The sequence below is a fragment of the Orcinus orca genome, chromosome 4 (assembly GCF_937001465.1).
Source record: "Orcinus orca chromosome 4, mOrcOrc1.1, whole genome shotgun sequence".
NCBI lineage: Eukaryota > Metazoa > Chordata > Mammalia > Artiodactyla > Delphinidae > Orcinus > Orcinus orca.
In genome coordinates, this window is record NC_064562.1 from 37,768,846 (window position 1) to 37,793,637 (window position 24,792).

General features: G+C 39.3%; 1 protein-coding gene across 12 annotated transcripts in view; it reads right to left on the reverse strand.

The window, feature by feature from the left end:
* Positions 1-10,087: 10,087 nt before the first annotated feature.
* The window catches only part of AFF1 (ALF transcription elongation factor 1), a 207,255-nt gene continuing 192,550 nt past the window's right edge, over positions 10,088-24,792 (reverse strand). For all 12 annotated transcript variants that reach the window (XM_012538307.3, XM_033413353.2, XM_033413358.2 and 9 more), the window contains 5 exons: positions 21,976-22,112; positions 21,301-21,372; positions 20,716-20,856; positions 18,597-18,820; positions 10,088-15,543 (listed from right to left, as the gene is read on the reverse strand). In XM_012538307.3, the coding sequence (XP_012393761.1) occupies positions 15,422-15,543; positions 18,597-18,820; positions 20,716-20,856; positions 21,301-21,372; positions 21,976-22,112 (696 nt within the window). In that variant the 3' untranslated portion in view covers positions 10,088-15,421. The remainder of the gene's footprint in view (positions 15,544-18,596; positions 18,821-20,715; positions 20,857-21,300; positions 21,373-21,975; positions 22,113-24,792) is intronic.

The following is a 24,792-nucleotide window of genomic DNA, read 5'->3' on the forward strand; positions in this document are numbered from 1 at the left end:
AGTTAATCAAGTCCAGGAAGCACAGAGAGTCCCATACAGGATAAATCCAAGGAGAAATACGCCGACACATACTAATGAAACTGTCAAAAATTAAATACAAAGAAAACATATTAAAAGCAGCAAGGGAAAAACAATAACACACAAGGGAATCCCCATAAGGTTAACAGCTGATCTTTCAGCAGAAACTCTGCAAGCCAGAAGGGAGTGGCAGGACATATTCAAAGTGATGAAGGAGAAGAACCTGCAACCAAGACTACTCTACCCAGCAAGGATCTCATTCAGATTCGATGAAGAAATTAAAACCTTTACAGACAAGCAAAAGCTGACAAGAGTTCAGCACCACCAAACCAGCTTTACAACAAATGCTAAAGGAACTTCTCTAGGCAAGAAACACAAGAGAAGGAAAAGACCTACAATAATGAACCCACAACTATTAAGAAAATGGGAATAGGAACATACATATCGATCATTACCTTAAATGTAAATGGACTAAATGCTCCCACCAAAAGACACAGATTGGCTGAATGGATACAAAAACAAGACCCATATATATGCTGTCTACAAGACACAGATTGGCTGAATGGATACAAAAACAAGACCCATATATATGCTGTCTACAATGGATACAAAAACAAGACCCACTTCAGACCTAGAGACACATACAGACTGAAAGTAGGGATGGAAAAAGATATTCCATGCAAATGGAAACCAAAGAAAGCTGGAGTAGCAATTCTCATATCAGACAAAATAGACTTTAAAATAAAGACTATTAGAAGAGACAAAGAAGGACACTACATAATGATCAAGGATCATTGGATCAATGATCCAAGAAGAAGATATAACAATTGTAAATATTTATGCACCCAACATAGGAGCACCTCAATACATGAGGCAAATACTAACAGCCATAAAAGGGGAAATCGACAGTAACACATTCATAGTGGGGGACTTTAACACCCCACTTTCACCAATGGACAGATCATCCAAAATGAAAATAAATAAGGAAACACAAACTTTAAATGATACATTAAACAAGATGGACTTAATTGATATTTATAGGATATTCCATCCAAAAACAACAGAATACACATTTTTCTCAAGTGTTCATGGAACATTCTCCAGGATAGATCATATCCTGGGTCACAAGCCTTGGTAAATTGAAGAAAATTGAAATTGTATCAAGTATCTTTTCCGACAACAACGCTATAAGACTAGATATCAATTACAGGAAAAGATCTGTAAAAAAATACAAACACATGGAGGCTAAACAATACACTACTTAATAACGAAGTGGTCACTGAAGAAATCAAAGAGGAAATCAAAAAATTTCTAGAAACATGAAAATGGAGACTCGACGACCTAAAACCTATGGGATGCAGCAAAAACAGTTCTAAGAGGGAAGTTTATAGCAATACAATCCTACCTTAAAGAAACAGGAAACATCTCGAATAAACAACCTAACCTTGCACCTAAAACAATTAGAGAAAGAAGAACAAAAAAACCCCAAAGTTAGCAGAAGGAAAGAAGTCATAAAAATCAGATCAGAAATAAATGAAAAAGAAATGAAGGAAACGATAGCAAAGATCAATAAAACTAAAAGCTGGTTCTTTGAGAAGATAAACAAAATTGATAAACCATTAGCTAGACTTATCAAGAAAAAAAGGGAGAAGACTCAAATCAATAGAATTAGAAATGAAAAAGGAGACGTAATAACTGACACTGCAGAAGTACAAAAGATCATGAGAGATTACTACAAGCAACTCTATGCCAATAAAATGGACAACCTGGAAGAAATGGACAAATTCTTAGAAATGCACAACCTGCCAAGACTGAATCAGGAAGAAATAGAAAATATGAACAGACCAATCACAAGCACTGAAATTGAAACTGATTAAAAATCTTCCAACAAACAAAAGCCCAGGACCAGATGGCTTCACAGGCAAATTCTATCAAACATTTAGAGAAGAGCTAACACCTATCCTTCTCAAACTCTTCCAAAATATTGCAGAGGGAGGAACACTCCCAAACTCATTCTACGAGGCCACCATCACCCTGATACCAAAACCAGACAAGGATGTCACAAAGAAAGAAAACTACAGGCCATTATCACTGATGAACATAGATGCAAAAATCCTCAACAAAATACTAGCAAACAGAATCCAACAGCACATTAAAAGGATCATACACCTTGATCAAGTGGGGTTTATTCCAGCAAGGAAGGATTCTTCAATATACACAAATCAATCAATGTGATACACCATATTAACAAATTGAAGGAGAAAAACAATATGGTCATCTCAATAGATGCAGAAAAACAATATGGTCATCTCAATAGATGCAGAGAAAGCTTTCAACAAAATTCAACAGCCATTTATGATAAAAACCCTGCAGAAAGTATGCATAGAGGGAACTTTCCTCAACGTAATAAAGGCCATATATGACAAACCCACAGCCAACATCGTCCTCAATGGTGAAAAACTGAAAGCATTTCCACTAAGATCAGGAACAAGACAAGGTTGCCCACTCTCACCACTCTTATTCAACATAGTTTTGGAAGTTTTAGCCACAGCAATCAGAGAAGAAAAGGAAATAAAAGGAATCCAAGTCGGAAAAGAAGAAGTAAAGCTGTCACTGTTTGCAGATGACATGATACTATACATAGAGAATCCTAAAGATGCTGCCAGAAAACTACTAGAGCTAATCAATGAATTTGGTAAAGTAGCAGGATACAAAATTAACGCACAGACATCTCTGGCATTGCTATACACTAATGATGAAAAGTCAGAAAGTGAAATCAAGAAAACACTTCCATTTACCATTGCAACGAAAAGAATAAAATATCTAGGAATAAACCTACCTAAGGAGACAAAAGACCTGTATGCAGAAAATTATAAGACACTGATGAAAGAAATTAAAGATGATACAAACAGATGGAGAGATATACCATGTTCTTGGATTGGAAGAATCAACAGTGTGAAAATGACTCTACTGCTCAAAGTAATCTACAGATTCAATGCAATCCCTATCAAACTACCACTGGCATTTTTCACAGAACTAAAACAAAAAATTTCACAATTTGTATGGAAACACAAAAGACCCCGAATAGCCAAAGCAATCTTGAGAACGAAAAAAGGAGCTGGAGGAATCAGGCTCCCTGACTTTAGACTATACTACAAAGCTACAGTAATCAAGACAGTATGGTACTGGCACAAAAACAGAAAGATAGATCAATGGAACAGGATAGAAAGCCCAGAGATAAAGCCACACACATATGGTCACCTTATCTTTGATAAAGGAGGCAGGAATGTACAGTGGAGAAAGGACAGCCTCTTCAATAAGTGGTGCTGGGAAAACTGGACAGGTACATGTGAAAGTATGAGATTAGATCACTCCCTAACACCATACACAAAAATAAGCTCAAAATGGATTAAAGACCTAAATGTAAGGCCAGAAACTATCAAACTCTTAGAGAAAAACATAGGCAGAACACTCTATGACATAAATCACAGCACGATCCTTTTTGACCCACCTCCTAGAGAAATGGAAATAAAAGCAAAAATAAACAAATGAGACCTAATGAAACTTCAATGCTTTTGCACAGCAAAGGAAACCATAAACAAGACCGAAAGACAAACCTCAGAATGGGAGAAGATATTTGCAAATGAAACAACTGACAAAGGATTAATCTCCAAAATTTATAAGCAGCTCATGCAGCTCAATAACAAAAAAACAAACAACCCAATCCAAAAATGGGCAGAAGATCTATATAGACATTTCTCCAAAGAGGATATACAGACTGCCAACAAACACATGAAAGAATGCTCAACATCATTAATCATTAGAGAAATGCAAATCAAAACTACAATGAGATATCATCTCACACCGGTCAGAATGGCCATCATCAAAAAATCTAGAAACAATAAATGCTGGAGAGCGTGTGGAGAAAAGGGAACACTCTTGCACTGCTGGTGGGAATGTGAATTGGTACAGCCACTATGGAGAACAGTATGGAGGTTCCTTAAAACACTACAAATAGAACTACCATATGACCCAGCAATCCCACTACTGGGCGTATACCCTGAGAAAACCAAAATTCAAAAAGAGTCATGTACCAAAATGTTCATTGCAGCTCTATTTACAATAGCCCGGAGATGGAAACAACCTAAGTTGTTTTATCCATCATCGGATGAATGGATAAGGAAGATGTGGCTCATATATACAATGGAATATTACTCAGCCATAAAAAGAAACGAAATTGAGGTATTTGTAATGAGGTGGATGGACCTAGAGTCTGCCATACAGAGTCAAGTAAGTCAGAAAGAGAAAGACAAATACCGTATGCTAACACATATATATGGAATCTAAGAAAAAAAAAATGTCATGAAGAACCTAGGGTAAGACAGCAATAAAGACACAGACCTAGTAGAAAATGGACTTGAGGATATGGGGAGGAGGAAGGGTAAGCTGTGACAAAGTGAGAGAGTGGCATGGACATATATACACTACCACACGTAAAATAGATAGCTAATGGGAAGCAGCCGCATAGCACAGGGAGATCAGCTCAGTGCTTTGTGACCACCTAGAAGGGGGGGATAGGGAGGGTGGGAGGGAGGGAGACGCAAGAGGGAAGAGATATGGGAACACATGTATATGTATAACTGATTCACTTTGTTATAAAGCAGAAACACCATTGTAAAGCAATGATACTCCAATAAAGATGTAAAAACAATAATAATAAGCAAATAGAAAATCAATAGGAGTAGTCAAGTAAGGCTCAGGACTGTACAATCAAATTTTAGATTAGATCCATGGGCCAGAGAGAAACCTATGGTGAAATTCATTTTGGACATCCAGTGGGTTTCAAAACTTTCCAATATTTTATAGATTCTAAGTTATCCAGGACAAATATCATTTGCTTGGACCAAGCAATAAGTTTTAAGGATTAATGGAGCTTCAGATCGTGAGGCCCCACGTCAGTGATGTGAATGGAGTTTAACTCAGGGATTGATCATGGCCTGCAACGTTGGAAAAAATGGGAAATGCTGTAAGCAGCTCACGATGCTTGTTCTCAGCGGAACAAACTTGGGAAGTGTCGTGTGATCATCAACCTAGTCCAAGTTTCTTAATTTACAAATTAGAAGCAAAATATAATCTCACAGAAATGAACTAAGTATAGGAAAAGGCCTTCTACAGAACCAAATGCCAAGTGGCCAAATAAATCTGGCAAAATGTTTAACTTCAGTTGGCAGAGAAATGCAAATTGAGGTAGTATAAGACTTTTTTCAGGAATTCCCTGGTGGTCCAGTGGTTAGGACTCCACACTTTCACTGCCGAGGGCAAGGGTTCAATCCCTGGTCAGGGAACTAAGATGCTGCAAGCTGTGAGGTGCGGGCAAGAAAAAAAAAAAGGACTTTTTCATTTTGCAAGCAAAGCTGGCAAGAATGTTAAGCTCATCCACAGTTGGTATCAGAGCTTTTTTGGGAGAAGTGGTTTGGTGACAAAAAAATTTTTTTAATTGGCTTATTGTTTGACCCAGAAATCCCCCTTCCAGAAATTTTTCCTGTAATAACACTTGTAGGAATGCAAGACAATGTGTGTACCAAGAATCCTCAGTACAGCATTGTTTGCAACAGCAGAATAATTGGGCCAGGGGCAGCTTGCCTGCATAATGGGAGAATGTTTAAATAAATGGCGATACGTCTTTAGTTACACAATATTTTACAGCCAAAATGATTAACATAGAAGACATATAGGGATTTCCCTGGTGACGCAGTGGTTAAGAATCCGCCAATGCAGGGGACACCGGTTCGATGCCTGGTCCGGGAAGATCCCGCATGCCGCGGAGGAACTAAGCCCTTGCGCCACAGCTACTGAGCCTGCACTCTAGAGCCTGCGAGCCCCAACTACTGAGCCCAAGTGCTGTACCTACTGAAACCCACGCACCTAGAGCCCGTGCTCTGCAATAAGAGAAGCCATCACAATGAGAAGCCCACACAACCCAACAAAGAGCAGCCCCACCTTGCCGCAACTAGAGAAAGCCTGCACGCAGCAACGAAGACCCAACGCAGCCAAAAATAATTTTTTTAAAAAAGAAATATAAAGTGGGGAGAAAGTCAGAATATAATACATCCAAATTTATGTTTAAAAATAATGTGTAAGTGAACAAAAGTTATGGAAAGATGCACCAAACTTAACGGTTGTTTACTCTGGGGAGGAAGGGATGAAGCAGACTTGCTCTTACACTTTTTGCTCTATACGCTTTTGTGTCATTTGATTTTTTAAAAACTAGACTATTTGTAAATCAGTTTGAAAAAAAATATTTTAATTCCAAAATGATACTTACCTAGATGTAGATGTAGGCTTGGGGACCTCTGTAAAACCACTTTACCAGATCACTTACTCCCTTGAGATGCTTGTAAAGTCCTTGGTTGCGATCTTGTATACCAAGTCCTACCTGCAGGAGGAGGAGTTTCTTCAAAGGCTGCAGAACAAAGATGGGAAAGCAGGGAGTTGAATAGTTAACTGAAGACATTTTCCTAAAGCCCATGCACTTGAGTTCAATTGGTTTTCCAATAATAGTGTATATATATGTAGAAATGTATGTGTGTGTTGTTTAGATGATAATTTAGCAGGGAAGAGATGCAAACCCATAATTGTTTCTGACCTCCTACATGTGAAATAAGGTAAATGAGATGTTAGGACTGGGCCCCAGTAATAAAGAAGGGTGATGTAAAGCGCTTATCCAGAGCAGGCACATGGTCTTTTCAAGCTAAAATAGAATTGTCTGTTTAGAAAGTATTTCAAGGCCCGCCCTCCAGTCTGCTGGAAGGGCACAGGTCTTTATTACCAGAGCCTTGCTGTCTCACTACAGTCTTGGCTTTCAGCTGAATGTGGTCTGTGGAGAAACCACAAACCCTGAAAGAATCCTGCTCTAAGACAAAACAGGCTAGACGGGTACAGTTATCTAATCACAACCAAGTAACACCAGATAAACCTCCGATTATATTCTGGTAAAGACCCATTGGACTTCAAAGCTGTTTGGAATGGATTGAAGGGTTTTGAACACCTCCTAGGTGTCCTAATTTAAAGTGGCCTGGATTGTGACAATTTATATTCCCAAGAACCCTGGCAAATAGTAAACAAATATCCCTTTAAATAATTCAGGCGTCAAAAGTGCCTAAATACTTAGAAGACAGACGCACAGAGAAAGGTTTGTATCTTACCTTAGAGGTGCTGCGGTAATCCAGCAGTAGTAAAATTGTCTCCCAGTGTCTGGGAGACAGTTCTTACATACCTTAAGATACCAGAAGCAGAAACTGCAAAGACATTGGTAGAAGTCAGCCTACTTAAAAAACTAAACAAACTTTCTTAAAATGTGTCATAATAAAACCTGAAAAGCAAAAGATAATTTGGAAATATTTACAACATAATAAGAAGTTAATATCCTGAATATATAAATCAAAAGGGAAAGATGAATAGCCTGGAGGGATAATTTGTTATTTTTTCTTTTACTGCTCAGCATCCTTTTCCTTCATTAACAGAACTCTTCCTAGTGGAGAACTCATTCCATATGATTTAAGTGAAAACTTTCCCCACATCTAGGCTCTTGAATTGGGTCTAGAGTATTGGTCCTGTAACCTATGCACTACAAATGGCAACTTCATATGTAACAAAAAACAGTACCATAAGAATGAAAATGTAAATGAAAACATCAGAAGACAGTCTCCCACCTATCAAATTGGGTGATTTTTTTTCCTTTCTGTGTTTTCCAAACATAATACCCATGATTGGTAAAGGACCGGATTATTAATGCATGCTAAAATCACTAAGTGAAACGTGGTTGCCACAGGGCAAAGCCCATATTTGTAAGAGTTTTGGTGATCATATCCTCACCAAAGACTCAAAGTTAGCATCACTAACAGGATGATTTTAGGTGTCTCCTGATGTGATGCAACATGAAATAATACACAGCACCACCTGTGAAAGTTTCTTGCCAAATACAATCAAGCTTCTACACCTAACCCAGGGACTTCCCTGGCGGTCCAGTGGTTAAGACTTAGCCTTCCAATGCAGAGGGTGCAGGTTCGATCCCTGGTTGGGGAGCTAAGATCCCACATGCCTCGCAGCCAAAAACCCAAAACATACAACAGAAGCAATATTGTAACAAATTCAATAAAGACTTTAAAAATGGTCCACATCAAAAAAAAATCTTTAAAATAAAATAAACCTAACCCAGTTTATAGGAAATCTATATAGGAGACACAGATATGAATTCACGGACTCTTAGGGAAAAACAGGGCCAACATGTAGGACGTTGTATTACAAAGGTGTGTTTTTTTTTTTGTTCTGGATTAACAGAGAGACATGACAACCAAATGTAATGCCTGAAACTTGACTGAGTCCTGGCTCAAAAAAAAAAAAAAAAAAAAGCTGTAAGACCTCTGGGGGACAATTACAGAAATTCGAATATGAACCGAAATATCAGATGTTGAGAAATTTTCTTAGCCGATATAATGGTATTGTGATCCTGCTGGATAATGTCCTAGGAAATGCTTGCTTAAGTCTTTAAGGGTGAAGCATAAATATACACATGCACACATTTACATAAAGAAAATATGGTGAAATACTGTTGAATCTGCCCAACTAGTTTGCTTCAGGGATGGCCATGGGAGCATTCTTTATACTATCCCCAAATTAGAGATAGTCTCAATGTTTAACAAGGGGGTTGGTTAAATAAACTGGTACAACCATGCAGTGGACAACTACTACTGAAAATGTATGAGACAAGATATGACGAAAGTTTTTGTGAAAAAAATGAAAACCCGGGTTTTATGACCCATGTTTTAAGGCCTAGTTCAAGTGAGAGCTCTTCCCTCAGTCTTCCCTTTAGTCTTAAGCGGGACTAAAACTTTCCCTTTCCCGCACCTGCCATTGCATGCTCATCAGTTATTGCTGGCTTGTCAACTCTGTGAGCTTGCCAAGGGTGGGTCCCTGTTTGTTCATTAGGACCGATATAAGTAGAGGTCAGCGTAATGTAAGGAAGAACAAAAAGAATCAAAGAGGAAGAGGTGGGTAGCAAGATCTTTATCAGTATTCAAAGACTGGAGGGTCACCTGTTGGGATATTGTGGTGCAGTGAGGGGAGGAAGTCTAAAAAGGCCACCAGTCTTGAGTGTTTATGGCAGAGGCACCATGCTAAGCACACTCTGTACACCATCTAATGTGATCCTCAGCACTTTACTAGGTAGACACCAAAGCTGTAACTGTTTATAAGAAACCCAGAGAGGTTAAGTAACTTGCCCATGGTCACATAGCAAACCAGAGAGCCAGGATTCAAAATTAGGAAGTCATCTTTCAGCACCTAGAGTATCATTTCTTTTGGAATGGCAAAGGGAAGAGAAACCAGATGGACTTTAGATTTCTTCCCATACAAACATTCTACAAATATGTCTCCCCATACCCAGCAAACAAATTGAAAACAGGCAAATTTGGTCACTGTTGCACCTGGCAGTTGATGTTAAGATAAGCAACACTGGTGCTATTAGGCTAATTTGTGATTGAGATCTTTTCTTTTTTTAATTATTTATTTATGGCTGCATTGGGTCTTCGTTGCCACGTGCCAGCTTTCTCTGGTTGCAGAGAGCGGGGGCTACTCTCCATTGCAGTGCATGGGCTTCTCATTGCAGTGGCTTCTCTCATTGCGGAGCACAGGCTCTAGGCACATGGGCTTCAATAGTCGTGGCTCGTGGGCTCTAGAGCACAGGCTCAGCAGTTGTGCCGCACCGGCTTAGTTGCTCGGTGGCATGTGAGATCTCCCCGGACCAGGGCTCGAACCCATGTCCCCTGCATTGGCAGGCAGATTCTTAACCACTGCACCACCAGTGCAGTGATTGAGATCTTGAAAATAAACTGAACAGAAAGATGAGCTACCCTCTGCCCGCCCCTTTCCCATTTCAACAATAAATACATACTGTGAATAAGGGCAAATTATTCCATGTGAGACTCTCCTTGGCTCTAAGCGGTAATTACATATAGCAATTTTAGGAATTACTTTATTCAAGCAAAGTGAAAGCATGGATTCACGCCAATGATTTCTCTAAATTTTTATTAATTTTTTTTTTTTTACAGCTCCATCCTCTTGTGAAAAGTAAAGAATTTGAAGACGAACAAGTCAATTACATGGTTTTTTAAACAGCAATTAATCCTTATTACAGAGAACAATAAACAAAAGATCTGTGGCACGGTATCTTTGGAAAGATCTTTTGCAAATTTTTCTTCTAAAAAAAGAAAACTATAATTCTCACAGATCACGTATGTCTCTTTCAAAGGACTGTACAAGGCAGCTAAATTTTATTCACAAAAGCCCCTAGTTTCAGTTCCATTGCTGAAGTAGATAAAACACATGGAGTCCCCCTTGTCTGTGTTGCACATCTTTCCACTGAGCGCATCACTGCTTCCCTATCCTACATACAAAACCATTGTGTGGACTAGATAGCTGGCACATTATTACACAATAATTAAAGAAAAATTCATATTATTTTAGAGACAGACCAGTGATCTTCATTTATCAACTGGACAATTTATTCTTTTTTAAACAATTTTAATAATACCAAGATTTGACTTTCCTCTAAAGTTATAAGAAAGCAAAAAATATATAATATAATATAATATATAATGGTAATAAATAAAAAAAGGCAACCCTGCTCAGGTATCATCCAAAATATGATCACATTCAGGAGCAGAAAAACAAAAAAAAACCAACACAAGATTTGGGACACACGTGTATAAACACACACACCAACATGAACAGTGTATACTTGGTATCTGAGGAGGGGATGTGCAGTAATTTTAACAATACATGTTGATGGCCTGAACAAAAGGCGAGTACTGCCTTTTGTTCTTAAACAAAAGTTAATTAACAAAAGTTAATACTGCCTGTATTCAGCATCACTTAAACATCTACTTGTAAGCAAAGCAAGTTATCTTCCTTAGGTCAGCCACTGCCTGGTCTGACCAGTGCAGCTCGGCCAGCCTTGCTGTCAGTGGTCTTATTTCTTTGTCCTTCCAGGTCGATATAGTAATATCTAGGCTCCCAGGGAGCTGTAAGTTTCCTTCCTGCCGTCTTGGGTAGAGAAATACAGGCACTTCTCTACCCAGCACAGTACCTGTTGATATCCAACACACCGCCAACAGAAAGAATAGAGTGGCTTTCCCCGGGACAACAGGAAATTTACAGCTACCTTAAGAGAGGTGGCAGATGGGCGCTTGTCAACACCTCATAAATACGAACTAAAGAGCATGGCCAGTGGTCACAATTCGTTCTCAGATTTTCGGTGACTGACACAACTGGATTGGATATTTGAGGTGTGTATGGTGGAAATACCACTTGCAATGTTTGAAGGAAAATCCCCAACACCATGTTTGTTATTCTGCCACTCCACCTCCCACAAACAAAATGACAAAAATATAGGAAAAAACCTGCATCCACAAATTCTAAGTAGGACCAAAAACAAAAGAGGCAACCACTAGAGCAAGAGAGAAAGGGACCAAGTACCGCTATAATCCTGACACCCCTCCACAACCACAATGAGGAAATCTCTACATCTGTGTTTCTAAAAGAAGGCCAAATATTCTAGCAAGATTTAAATACTGCTAATCAGTGGTAAAGAGTGTAAGAGATGAGGTGGCAAAGTTTTTCACAGATTTTGTGTAGTGTCTGGGCAAACAAATCCTTAAGAGAAAGCAGAATCTGTGTGGGAGGTAGGGAATCAAGCCTTATTTGATTCATTTACCTAAAGATGCACAAATACACCTCAAACTTCATGAAGCAGAAGAGAAAAAGGTGGAAGACCCACCTAACATCTCTTAAAGCCATGGCAAAATGAATACAGCATTATTCCAAAATTAGGTGTGGTCAACAAAGGCACAATAAATATATCCAATTTAGCCAGCCTCTTAGTCTGTGTGTGTGTGTGTGTGTATATGTACACACACATTTCCTTTCATATATCAGAGATAAGAGTTTTATTCATTTTGGAGGGCACAATGGTTTCTTTTTGCTTCTAAAAATTACTGAACAGGAATCATAAAAAAAAAAAGTTAAGCTCCTGATCCTACTAACGTTAATATTTAAGGTACCAATTAAGGCAAGTTTTCAGCCAGAAAGGGGTAGTTTGTTAGCTTCTAAACATCCTGAGATCGGGAATTAAAGGATATAGGACAAGGGAGATAAGTGTGGTCCAATTTGTCTAGGGGAAATAGCTAAACATTTTGGTCAAAACAGATTATAAAATAAAGGTCCTTTTGTTCAAAAAAAAAAAAAAAATCAAGAGGCTTTTCCCATTCAGTATTGTGATTAAATCATAGCACCAGCTAAGTCATTCTCCTGTTGTAGTTCTGGTCCTGATAATATGCCAGCTGGACCCTCCCACAGCTGGCATATGAAGGACATTTTCACATTCTTAACCCAGTGTAATTTGGTAAATTTCAGTGAAGTGTTTTATCATTGTTTATCAGGGCCCTTAGTCTAGCTAAAATCTTAAACTCGGTGATTCACATTTTAATTACCTCCAGGAAGGACAGAAACATTCAACGTTTTTTAAAGTAAAACAGTGTTCTTCCATTTCCTAGTAAAGATAGACACACACACACACACACATGAAACTGTAGTGCCAAAGGCAAGGTTTTTACACTCCATTTTTACTCAAGATGTTCTGTATTTGTCTGTGAAGTGTGTACTATTACGGTTGTTATAAGAACTTCACATATTCAAAGGCTTGATTTTATAATCTAGTCCTTTCAATTATCTACCTCAGTACAAATTTTGCCTTTGGGAATTTAAGCATACAGTGGAAAAGTGCAAATGATTTAAAAATCCTTTAGATTTCTATATACAACTGCAACAGCGAAAAGACCTTATGAACCTTAAGGATTCATCAGCCACTACCCTTTTACATACTCTACTTTAAAAGTAGCCATTAAGAATTCTTTTAGGTAAAATGCATTTTGCAGTAAGAATCAGAAATATTCCATGATCAAAACAGTACAAACTGATCTCTGCAAACTCGTTAGTTTTTTAAGGGACAAATAAAATCTTAATATAAAGGTCAGGGAAACAAACACACACACAAAGAATAAGGCCACTGAAAAAGCAATTACCTCTTTTAGAAATGGCTGAGAAATTGCCTTGGAAATGTCTTCAGTCAAGGGGACACTGTGGCTCCTGACAAGACACACACACTCAGCACGGTCTGCATAGATCAGAACCTGTCCTCAAGAACACACTCTTCCAAACTGACAGGTGGCTTGTACTGGGGAGTGACGGGGTGAAGGGAGCGGGAATGGCCAAGGGAGTAAGGGGGAAAAAAGATGTTAAGTAACCACATAAGCCTGCTTCTGGTGTCCTGTCTCCTACATATAAGAGATGGACACACAATGCCACAAGCAGACAACCTACCAGGCAATTACTGTTCATTTAACAACAGGCTGCTTTTTAAACGAGTAGTTTAAAAAGGACCATGGCTCTGCTTTAGAACATCAGTAAATGAAATCAGTCCATCAAGATCGCACATCAACTTCTTATGCTCAGATATTACTACTGTTGTAATTCTCTCACTTTAACCTAAACATGAAGTAACAGACCTCTGTCCTAGCTAGTGATAACCAAAGAACAGGCTGGATACTGTAAGACACTGAAGGAACAGCTTCACACAAACAATTTATATTGTGAAAAATAAGCATCACTCCCATCCGCTACACATCCCTTTTATATAGTTACCAAGAAAGTTCTTACATTCATCATATGGACCTTAGACCTCTTCATTATAAATAAAGATGGTACTCCCTTCTTCACTAATGAACATGACAATGTCAAACATGCTTGGTAGGCAACAGCTCGTAGGGGGCGGAAATGGGATGAAGGCAGAAAAATAAACCAGTTGTAGCGTTAACACTCACTCCTCAACTGTAACAGATGTGCAAATTCTACTTCTAAAAGGGATAAAAAGAATTAGCTTCTAAAAACACTGCACTCAAAATAATGCTTCCAATAATAACCCTCAAAGTTTCAATGAAAAAAATCTGTGCTTATGGATATGTGGGAATTCTGTTTGTTTGGGTTTTTTTCCCCCACTTTAGGTCATTCAAAATAAACTTGGTTTAATGTATAGAATCTGGCAATAACAACTTATGGGAAGGCCACAGTTCCTCTTCAATCTAATCTGAGAACACTCTGGACTGAAGGCATGTGGTGACTTTTTTTTTTTGAAAGTCTAATAAACCACCCCAAATCTCCACAGCCTCTCAGGGAGTTAATTTCCCCTAGACAATCAAGGGCTCTCCAAGTCTAGTTTTGCTATAAATATAAAGTAATTCGTAGCAGAAAAATATAGCCTCTCTAAGAAGTAGATTTCACTTTTCTTTGTTCGCTGACAAAACTCTGAGTTGGTAGACAACGTGAGTTACCACATAACTGGAGACCACAGATCAGCACCTCAAATTCCAGCTCTACTTAAACAAAAATTAAAAAGCACTTCAACGATCTGGTCACGGATAAATGTTGGTTTCCTTCTTCCCCAAAGTAGAAAATGCAGAGTACAGTCAATGTGACTGCCTTTCTCTGGAGCAGGGGGTGGGAACGGCAGCGCCCGGTCCTCCGTGGTACATGGAGATGGGGGTGGAGATGGCTTCCCTGTGCGCTGTAGCTCCTCTCTCCCCCAGCCCGACGGGGCCACCTTCCAGCACAGTAACGGAGAAATCAGAGCTGGGTTGAACGTGCAGTATCCAGGCAATGGGGGGGTCGGGGGGTGGGTTGCCTTCAATTTTATAAATTAGGACAATACCTGGTATTATCAAAGCCACTGTTCAATGGCAGAAAGTGGGGTACAGTGGAGTCCTTCACAACTTATGTTTTATAGATGACCATTAGAATTTATTAAACAAATATTTCCCCCAAAACTTAAAAGAAAAAAAAAATCACCCACAAAACCCTACACCACAATTCACTGTTTTAAAAAAAAAAAATTCCTTCTAGGAATGAACTAATGTGGCTACTGAGATGATGTGAATTTGCTTCCAGAGTTGAAATTGCTCCTCCTCATTTCATTTGCATCCTGCTGGTTAAAAAAAGACGGAAATGTTTCTAGACCATTCATAAGCCCACTCAGGCTACATTGCACTTCTGTCCTTTAGCAAGGAAAGGCAAGATCATCTCTGAGGCCAGCCTCCTCATTTCTGCTTCTACAAAACCATCCTGTCCAACCAATGATTCCATAGTTCTTGAGTTTCAGTGAACAAATATCCTGGCCATCTCATGGTGCTTCTCTTCTCGAGTTTGGTATCCTGATGAGACAAATGTCCGGACTGTTTTGAGGCTTCCAACGTGCAAAAAAGTTCTCAAGGCATCAGATCAACCTGGGCCTCCATTAAGGTGTTTTGGTTACTTGTTTCAGCCGCTGAAAGCCCTGTCTTGTATAGCGCACCAGGTCCATCAGACTGCTGTCAAGGGCCAGGGTGCACACACCTGTGCCGAGCTGAGCAAAGAATTCTGCAAACAAAGGAAGCCCAACATGTAAACACACGTGCACACACAAAATAAATGTGAAAACATAAAAAGGCAAGGCTCCAGAAACTACATTCCCACAGTATTCTGTACGTCATCTAGCAGAGCAAAAAAAGAAAAAAAACCTCACCATCTACTGTAATGGTTTGCTAACTCTCCACATCCCTCCACCACTAGTCTAAAAAGGGACAAACTAAATTTGTTTCAGAGTTGACTCCCTAATGCCTGGCACAGTGGCTGACAGTGGAAAATACTCCATTTATACTTTTGGATCAATGGACACATGAATGAAAATAAATAAAAATACTCAACATGTTTAAATTAAAAAAAAAAAGCATCATTAGTTTGCTAAGAAAGAAAACAAGGTTTGAAGAGGCTGTGAGGAAAGTAAGTGGCCACAGCCAGCTGGCCGACTTCTTCCCTATAGCCAGGAAAGAGCACGTCAAGGCTTTAATCTGGTATTTACATATAAGCATTTGCTCAGTGGTCACTAGCACTGACACCAAGCAGTTTCTCTAACAGGTGCTTGACCATCTCCTAAGCCTTGGATTTCTCCAAGGGCGTTCTTCACAAACAAGACCCAAGAATATTTACTAAGCCATATTTCCTATACTGTTGCTAACCATCTTTCTTAACATATACTGAAAACAAGCAATAAATGCAGTATTTTTTTTAAGGATTATAAAAGTTATATTTATTCACGATGCTACATTTATTGCATTCCCTTAGAAAAATAGAGACTATTTATGTACCCAATTTGCCCATATAAAACTTTATACAAATTATGTGTAGCACATAAAAGCCTCTGGTACAGCTAAAATCCTGACACTACAATTTGGGTAATCCTGCTTCAGGGTCTCCAGTTTATCAAGTCTGTCCACAGAAAATAAAAACTGAAACTACAGTCAGTCTTGCTGCTCACACTTAGAAATTATTTTAAATATAATAAAATAAAATTTTCAATTACTCTAAAACCCAAAAAAGTAAACTGGAAGGAGATACATTTTGTTACCAATTTCAATTTAACAGTATGACAAATTCACACCTTATTTTGGCTGGGTCTTTTTTTAAAAAAAAAAAAAAACACCTTAGTTTTGACATTATCTTTCTAAGTTGTGGCTGCTTCAGAAGGTAATTTGTCAAAAATATTTACCAAACAATTTTAATAATAATAATATTCCTTTTACAAAATGGTACAATAACACCTTAAGAAACCAGAAAATACTAAATGTCTTTGGCTATATAACTAAAAGGCCATTCTTCCAAACAGAATAGGGCATATTCACCTCAGAACCAACTACAGAAACAGAAAGCATAACAGAAATATGCACAGAATTTAATGAGAATTTGTCTTCCCTTTTTTTCCCATTCTACCCATATAATAAGCAAGGAGAATGCAATTTACATAATCTTCCCAGATGAGACTCAACAGCACTTCAAAGATACCCAAACTTCTGCAAAGGCAAAGTGAATTAAAACAATTACACAACTAAGGGAAGACTAAAGGGACAAACGTTATTTGCAATTTTCTTTTAACTTGTTGGCTTCCTTTTAAGCCTTACAAGTGTAGAAATTATAGCTGATAAACAGAGTCACAAGCCTCACAAATGGAACTATAATATAAAAATAAATCAAATGAAACATTTATTAATAAATGAAGCCTATTTTATTACTTCAAGTGTTAACGATAAAAAAATTTCCGCACAGCTGTTGCATTTAAAAAAGTGAAACTACATACTATATTTCTAGCTTGGTAAACAGATGAACCTGATGTCTTTGAATGACATAACAACTGACCATTGTACAGTACATCTTTCTGAAGACCCGTAAATTAGAGAACTACTGGCTTAAAGTTAGTGATTATAAAACAAATATGTATTTGTAGTTTCAGCTGCTTTTTTCTTCCTCAGCCATCAGGTGCTCCATCCATTTTACATTTCTGGGTTGAAGAATAAATGCAGTATTTTAGGTTATGCTACTTCCCATCTCAAATGTGTTGTGCCTGGGGACAGCCAATGACTTTCCATCTGCATTTGCTTAGCCCTTTTGCTAGCACTTCAGTTCAGGGTGAAATAACGATACCAAAACTTCCAAAGGGGCAACGTGCTAAAGCCACTTCTGATTTAATTTTGCTAAGATCTAGTCACAGAAATCTATCTCCATGCCACAGAGCTCAAGAAAGAATTGTGACAGCATGGAGAAAATGTGAGAAGAGTAAACAGCTGCACACTTCCTTTTCTTCAAAACACTGAACAGATGGTGGGAATGTGAGTTGGTGCAGCCACTACGGAAAACAGTATGGAGGTTCCTCAGAAAGCTAAAAATGGAACTACCATATGATCCAGCAATCCCACTCCTGGGCACATATCTGGACAAAACTTTAACTCAAAAAGATACATGCACCCCTATGTTCACAGCAGCACTATTCACAACAGCCATGACATGGAAACAACCTAAATGTCCATTGACAGGTGAACGGATAAAGATGTGGAACATATATACAATGGAATACTATTCAGCCACGAAAAAGAATGAAATAATGCCATTTGCAGCAACACGGATGGACTTAGACATTATCATACTAAGTGAAGTAAGGTCAGACAGAGAAAGACAAACACTATATGATATCACTTATATGTGGAATCTAAAATGTAGAACAAATGGACCTATCTACAAACCAAAACAGACTTGTGGTTGCCAAGGGGTAGGAGGGGAGGCGGGAGAGGGATGGACTGGGAGTTTGGGGTTAGTTGATGCAAACTATTACATATAGAATGGATACACAACAGGGTTCTACTGTATAGCACAGGGAACTATATTCAATATCCTGTGATAAACCATAATGGAAAAGAATATGGAAAAGAATGTATTTATGTGTGTAACTGAATCACTTTGCTGTACAGCAGAAATTAACACATTGTAAATCAACTATAATTTTAAAAAAGAAAAAAAAAAGGCCAAAACACTGAACAGAAAATACAATGTTATTCCCCTCCCAATCCCCATGGCCCAGTAATAACCACGACAGAGCCATTTACCTTTATTCTTCCTGGTAAGGACCTCAGCCTGTTCCCAAAGATCAAAGGCGGTAAGGACATGGGAAGTAATGGTGACATAGGAAGATGTCATGTTTTGGATGGTGACTGGGGTGCTGATGGTGGCGGGCATCCCCCCGCTCCCCACACTGCCAGCACTTGACTGGGATCCTATGGAGCTGGCTGGAGAAGGCATTGGAGAGAGGGGGGATGGTGTGCCTGTGCTTCTGGAAGGTGGAAGAAAAGAGAACTGGTTAGTCACCTGAACTCCTAGATCACAGATCTCCTGTTTCTGGAACTGCAGTCCAAGTCACAAGGCTTTAGCGTGTACTTGCCAAAATGACAATCACTTCTAAAATCACTTCTACAAGGTCAGAGAGGCACCGCACCCTTCACCTTCAGTATTCCAGAAATTTATTTCATAAAACACAGTGGGATGGGGCCCTCCAAATGGAAAAAGTCACTGGAGAGACGTAAGGTGTTCTTCACTGGACATAGAATCAGGCGGGCAAATCTGTATTCCAAGTGTATTTCCCAGGCCCTTTACATATTTTACTCCCTTGCCTGGAATCCCTTCTCTCCCCAACCCCTATTCCAACTTCTCCTAGGAAGACAATACTTCCCCTGAGAAATGGTCCTCATCTCCGATATATTCATTCTCTCATCCACTCAATACACATCACTGAGCTCCTACTCTGCACGTAGCTCTCCTCCAGACACTGGGGATACAGCACAGCTTCCTTTCTGTCACCACCTGAACTCATCTCTTTGCGTTTATCACACCTCATTATACTTTTCTGTCTATTCCTTTTCCTGCCTCACAAGCACCTCACAGGCAGGGACCATCTCTTCCTAATCTCTGCATTTCTAGCCCTTAGCACAGGAGGTGCTCTGGATAAACAACTGCTGAGCCCATAACTGACTGAACAGAGGGCAGCCCATGAGGAGACTGGGCATCAGGGGACTCACACTGTGCTCTGTGTTCTCCTACTGACTGTCTACCTACACCTGCAAGTTCACAAGTGCCTTGATGCGGATCAAACGAGAAACACAAGTGAAGTCACTCGGTCGTTAAAGAAGTGATGGATATGAAATGGAAAGATGGGTCAGCAGCAGTGGCCTCATCACATAGTTACATCTGCCCTTGGGCTTCATGAACTCTAATGGATCCTAAGCAACCCCAGCAGAAAGTTCATTTTGAAGAACTAGAGCAGAAGCTCCCCGAGGGCAGCAATTCCTGTCTGCTTTGTTTACTGCTGCTTCCCTGCGCCTAAAGCAAGGTTTGGTACAAGGAAGGTGCTAGACAAATGGTGAAGGAGTGATCTAAAATCATGTGACTGACAACCTATTAACTTAGAATAATATCTCAGAGGTAGGAGTCATGAAAATTTTCAGAGGTAAAGAAGATGCTTCTCAATCAGGACTTTCTTTTTTTAAGAGAGGCCATATGGGAATCTCTTCTTTTGAATGTGCTGGAAATGGGGCAATCTTCTAGGTGATGTTCTTAAAATAGCAAAACCCGTCAGAACTGGGAGCTTTTCAAGGAATACGACTAAATTAAAAAAAAAAAAAAAATACTAGGCAAGTACCAAAGGGAAGAAAATTCTATCTTCATCTTAAAAACACCCGCACAAGGACTCTGTTTTTCGACAGCTTATGGAACAAATGAGCAAAAAGTGGGGGGAAAGATTTAGCTAGAGATAGCTGTTTTGATTCTTAATATCACTGTTACAGACCCTGGAGAAGGGAGGAGGGAACTGGTTCCGGAAAGTTCTTGTTCACTGAAATGCTAGGACAGCGTGCTGCATAGAAGGAGAAAGGACCTTGGCTCTGGTTCCGCTGGCCCCGCCTGTTTTACATTGTTGGGCATATCCAAATATCCTCAAAGCTCTAAAATCCGGACCCTAGATTCTCTGTAGTTATCTTTTTAATTTATGTTGCCCAAACAGCAAACACCCTGATTTCTAACTATTCCTCAAAAAGGTAGAAATGTGCTAATGATTTCAGCTGAATGTGCAAATCAGCACATAGATGTAAACCATTTTTGAAACAAAGTCACAGCAAAAGGTAAAGAAAGAAAGAACTTAATTTTGGAAGCTATTTAAATGAGACTGATCATTACCTTGCAATGCATGGAGAAGGTGCCTGGGCAACTTTGGAAGAAGTCTTGAAGAAGTGTTCATTAAGAGTACGGGAATACTTCATTGCTATATCTTTTTTACAACGAAACATAGCCATGTTCAAAATGGACTGGCAACGCATGCTGTGAACATAAACATAAGTTGAAGTGAAGCATTAGCTCCGATTCATGAGTATCACACTACCACAGAGAGCAAGCCACCTAACCTCTTCCCTAATGTTCACCCTAATGAACATACTGGGCTTTCCTCATCGACGCGAGAAAGTATATCGAGAATCTCACTGCACTGTTCACACTAACGTCAGAAGTAAATACTGGTGAAACAACGCAAATATACAATGATATAATTTAAGTCACAAGACCAAAGTCATCAGTAAAATGATGGGGTTGTAAAATGGCAGTAGATGCCATTTCATAATAATTAACCATCAGTGGGATTAACCCCTTGACCACACATCCTACCACTTTCTGGTAGTGATTCACTTTCCATGATCATTTTCACTTTAAGCAAACAGATATGCAAAAGCAGGTGTAATTTGCTATTTAGACGAAGAAAAAAATACACACCATAAAACAGCAAATATCTTCTCCTGTGTTGGTGTTGTGGCATCCGAGAAGGATTTTAATGACATTATGAATCTATAGGAAAATACAAATGTACATCAGGTTAAAAAAAAGGCAGTCAGAAAATCCCAGACACAAAGATATCTTATTATGTTTGTCTTGGTTTTATATTGATTTTTCCTGAAGATGTGAAGACATGACAGCAACGCAGAAGAAAAATGAGGCTTTGGAGCAACAATTCGGGCCATTCAGAAAATTAGGCGAGGACATGCCTTTTCTCTGACCTGTCCACCTGCTTGAACCCAAGTAGACTTGTATCCTTACTGAGTCCCCTCCTGAAATGCAGGTAATAAACAAAGACGAGAGCTTCAGCTGAGATGAGAGGGCATCTGATAAGAAAGTAAAACTGGAAAAACCAACCCTCTCCCTGAAGGGTTTGGCATTTCACCGTGCACTTGGCAAAATGATGCAGACCAACCCAGTTGTTCTGCTCTAGCACTTCATCTGGAATACATTTTTAGTTCATGACAAAAAAAAAAAAAAAAGTTCTGGATCAGTAACTTTTTTAAAGACTCCCCTTTGTTAAGCTGTCTTCAGACCAAAGTTCAAATGGATTAAAGCAATAAAGGTAAGGACAGAGAAGTACTTAAAAGGAAGGCAAAATGAGTCTGCACTTACTTGATGAGGTCTAGGGTTTCTGCATAGATGGAGCAAGCCGACTTGGACGCTGGGCTTTCCAATTCCATGGCAATGCCACACTCAATAAAGGACAAGGCAGCTTCCAGGTACTTAAAAGCCTTCCCAACCTTGTCCGTCTGTGGGCGAAGAACAGGGTCACTGTTAAGCCTAAAACGGACTTTTACTTAGTTTCTCACATACATTCTTTACAGAAACTTCCCTCCACTGTCCTAATTTAACTATGGCTAGAGAGAAGTGTGAGAACAAACAAACTCAATATCATAACCAAAGCCCGTCAGCTCTGACCTACTGAGAATTTTCTTTTACTAAAAGTTCAGTAGGAAAGAAACAACAATCTTGTAATAAGTCTCTACTCTCAAAACCTTATTAAAGTACATATTCAAACTAAGGCACTCAGTACATGGTCCCCTTGTTACCAGTGTGCAATTACCCATCATATGATTTTCCTGGCAAATAGGTTATTCTACACAACTAGAATAATGCAGACACAGTTTCTTTGTACAAATTGAAGTTTATCTTATAATAAGTAAAAAATGTTATGGTTTACAAGCATCTTAGATTTCATGTCAAACAATAATCTTTTTATGTATTTTAGAGCCCAACAGGTCATCTCCTCTGGGAGTCTGGGTTAAGGGCACAAGGCTATCCCCTGGGCCAACAGGGATAAAATTTCAGAGTCCCTTAACAGGAATGTAGAAATATGAATGCAATCAGATATTGGTGGTCATCTAACCCCGAATACATATTTTGTCACTTACGCTCTTCTCACTTGGTGGAATTCAGCCAACTTGACTGAGACTGTGCCGAGTCTCACTACATATGAGACGTCATATGCAGCACACATTGTAAGAGCAACTGATCAACATGACATTTGCAAGGTTGTAGTTTCTGCTAATGTCTCTACTTTGATATGTTCAAAAAGAATGAATGAAAACCATAAAGGTGCAAGTGGAGTGTAAGGAGATGGTGACACATCAGCAAAGAAAGAAGGTTTGGCAAAGAAAGATGGCTACTAATTTTAATTTTAAAAAATAACCTGAGGGACTTCCCTGGCAGTCCAGTGGTTAAGACTCCGTGCTCCCAATGCAGGGGGCATAGGTTTGATCCCTGGTCGGGGAATTAAGATCCCATACACCATGCGGCATGGCCAAAACAAAAAAAAACTTGCTTTAAAAATATTTTTTCTAGGGGCTTCCCTGGTGGCGCAGTGGTTGAGAGTCCGCCTGCCGATGCGGGGGACACGGGTTCGTGCCTTGGTCTGGGAAGATTCCACATGCCACGGAGCGGCTGGGCCCATGGGCCATGGCCGCTGAGCCTGTGCGTCTGGAGTCTGTGCTCCGCAACGGGAGAGGACCGCGTACCGCAAAAAAAAAAAAAATTTTCTAGAGAACCCAGGGTCAGAAAATTAGTGACAGAAAGAATAAAAATCAATCAGCATGTCCCAAATAATCAACAGTATAGGGCCTTATTGGTTTGCTTCACTGGTGCGAATTTAACTCTTCAAGTTTACTTATTCAATACCATCTTCTTCATGGGATTTCCAAAATTTATATTGGCCTTAGGGTAGACACAAAAGAAACTATACTAAAGCAATTTGCCAGTATCTACTTCCTTAAGTATTTTGTAAAGTTAATAATGAAAATATTCCTGTGATAACTCCATGTATCTCCTGAGACAGGGTTAAACTAGTAGAGTTCTAATTTCCTTAACAGTAAGTAAAATAAGAATAGAGGTGAAATACACTACTCTATATTCAGTTGTGCACTTCACTATCTGGAATGCAAGACGGTCATCTTTTGAGACATTGTGCAAGTAAAGGAGAATATTGTGAAGAGGCTGGCCATTCAGGCTTCTGTCCAAACTGGCATATTTTGAGAGTGGAATGAGCTAACATTACTTATTAAAATGGGATGCAATAGCCATAGGAAGGGAGAAAGAAGATGTGCATATGCATAGATTAAAAGCAACACAAAAAGTTCCCTGGAGTATTAATCTTGTTTGAATAATGAAGGAATCTAGTGCCCAGTGTCAAGATAAGTTTTTGGTAACTGGCTGACAAAGTACTGAATATTTACTCTTTCTCAAAAATCAAAAGATTCATACAGTTCTAGTAACAGCCTTGGAGAACTGAAAGGAAGAGGTTAGAAAGATACCACTGTTTGGTGCTATCTGAGGCATCTTAATCTGACTCAGGTCATGTTGGTACAGGGTCACTTGAGAGATAGTGTCTAATTTGTGTTTTACTCTCCTACAGCATCCAGCATGGTAAGGACTCAATCAACATTTTACTCCAGTGAATGGGGACCTGATAAAAGGGTCTCAGCCCAGCCCTTCCCAGCCTGACAAGAGATGCCAGGCTACAGACTGGGGTTGAAGAACACTGGGCTAGGATTTTGAGGCCACCATGGACTGATCTGATTCAATCCCCGTGGACCTCCAGAGTTTGTGGTTAGGTTTGCCTGTGGCAGAATCAAGGCAACCTATGCTGTTCTCTTGTGGTACAAAGTTCAACATACAGTATCTGTAGGGGTTTAGGTGTGGGGAATACACCAAGCAAATAAAGGCCCCAGAGTCTTAGATGCTTAAATATGACAAAGGGCAAGTATCATATAACTATACTGCAGCAGAGAAATAAAAGCATTATTTATGTATGCAATTAACAAAACTACCACCTTCCAGAAAGTCCAACAGCCACCAGGTAAAGAGAGTTCATTTCTTTAAGGCATGTTTGCCAACAGTGCAATCATCACCTTCACCTTAAAATTTCATCTGATGGTACTGGTCCACTGTTCGCTG